This window comes from Dioscorea cayenensis, chromosome 15 (assembly GCF_009730915.1).
Source record: "Dioscorea cayenensis subsp. rotundata cultivar TDr96_F1 chromosome 15, TDr96_F1_v2_PseudoChromosome.rev07_lg8_w22 25.fasta, whole genome shotgun sequence".
Classification (NCBI taxonomy): Eukaryota; Viridiplantae; Streptophyta; class Magnoliopsida; order Dioscoreales; family Dioscoreaceae; genus Dioscorea; species Dioscorea cayenensis.
In genome coordinates, this window is record NC_052485.1 from 21,560,841 (window position 1) to 21,561,988 (window position 1,148).

At 48.3% G+C, this 1,148-nt stretch overlaps 1 protein-coding gene across 1 annotated transcript; it reads left to right on the forward strand.

The window, feature by feature from the left end:
* Positions 1 to 497: 497 nt before the first annotated feature.
* Positions 498 to 1,148, forward strand: LOC120277793 (dof zinc finger protein DOF1.6-like). The gene has a single exon (XM_039284633.1). It carries the CDS (start codon positions 498 to 500, stop codon positions 1,146 to 1,148), a length of 651 nt encoding a protein of 216 aa, XP_039140567.1.

Genomic DNA, 1,148 nt, shown 5'->3' on the forward strand with positions numbered 1-1,148 from the left:
CCATAAATTAACAATTAACTAAATCAAACCATGTCCACAGTAAACCAAAAAAAGAAAAAAAAAGAGAGAAAAAAAAAGAGAATATTTGACTGAAAGTACATCAGAAGTCCTTCAAAAGCACCCACAAACAAGACAAAAAGACATACATCTTTACATATTCACATATCACATATATATATATTTATATATTTATATATATATATATATATAAACATATTCATATTATTGATTCCCCCCTGACACCATGACTGCAAGAAAGAACAACTGAAAACCCCTACAAATACCTCTTCCCAATGCCTTCACTCCTTCTCATCATGTTTCAATCAATGACAACGACCCAAGCTTCTCCTTTCCTTCTCTATATATACACCTCCTCTTAAACCCTAAACCCTAACCCTAACCCTAATACATCCCACTCTCTTTATATATCTTCATATCTACAAACATACATCCATATATATATATATATATTAACAGTAGCTAGAGAACTTGGAAGAATGCCGTTGGAGAGTGGAGAAGGGAGGAGGAGGGCGGCGGTGGCGGCGGCGGCGGCGGTGGCGGAGAAAGGTGGCGAGAAGTGTCCACGTTGCGAGTCACGTGACACGAAGTTTTGTTACTATAATAACTATAACACGGCGCAGCCACGGCACTTCTGCAGGGCTTGCCGGCGATATTGGACGCTCGGCGGCGCTTTGAGGAACGTGCCCATTGGAGGGTCGTCGAGGAAGAGGCCACGTCATGTCATGGCGGCTTTGAAGCCGGCTACGGCGGCGGCTAGAGGGGTTTGCATGGCGGGGTTTGAGATGGGAGGGAGGAGTGGAGGGTTTGGGAGTTGGCTCGCCGGAGCTCAGCCGTTGATGGCGTTGGAGGAGTTGGGGCTTGGGTTGGGGTTGGGGTGTGGAGGGAGAGTGGAGGGGAATGCGCCGGTGGGGATGGAGGAGGAGCTAGGGTTTGGGTTTGGGACGAGCTCGGGGTTTGGATGGGCGGGGACGATGGTGGAGAATGATGGTGGGGACACGTGGCGAGTTAGTGGTGGTGGGAGTGAGTGTTTTGCTGTTCAGACACTTGCTGCTGGTGGGAGTGTGGGAGGTGGTGCTTGTTGGGCTGGGCCTGCTGATGCCAAAAGTGGGCCTCGTGTTGGGTTGTAA

Excerpts from the sequence above, each read along its gene's own strand:
- LOC120277793 (XM_039284633.1), top strand. The coding sequence starts at position 498 with ATGCCGTTGGAGAGTGGAGAAGGGAGGAGGAGGGCGGCGGTGGCGGCG.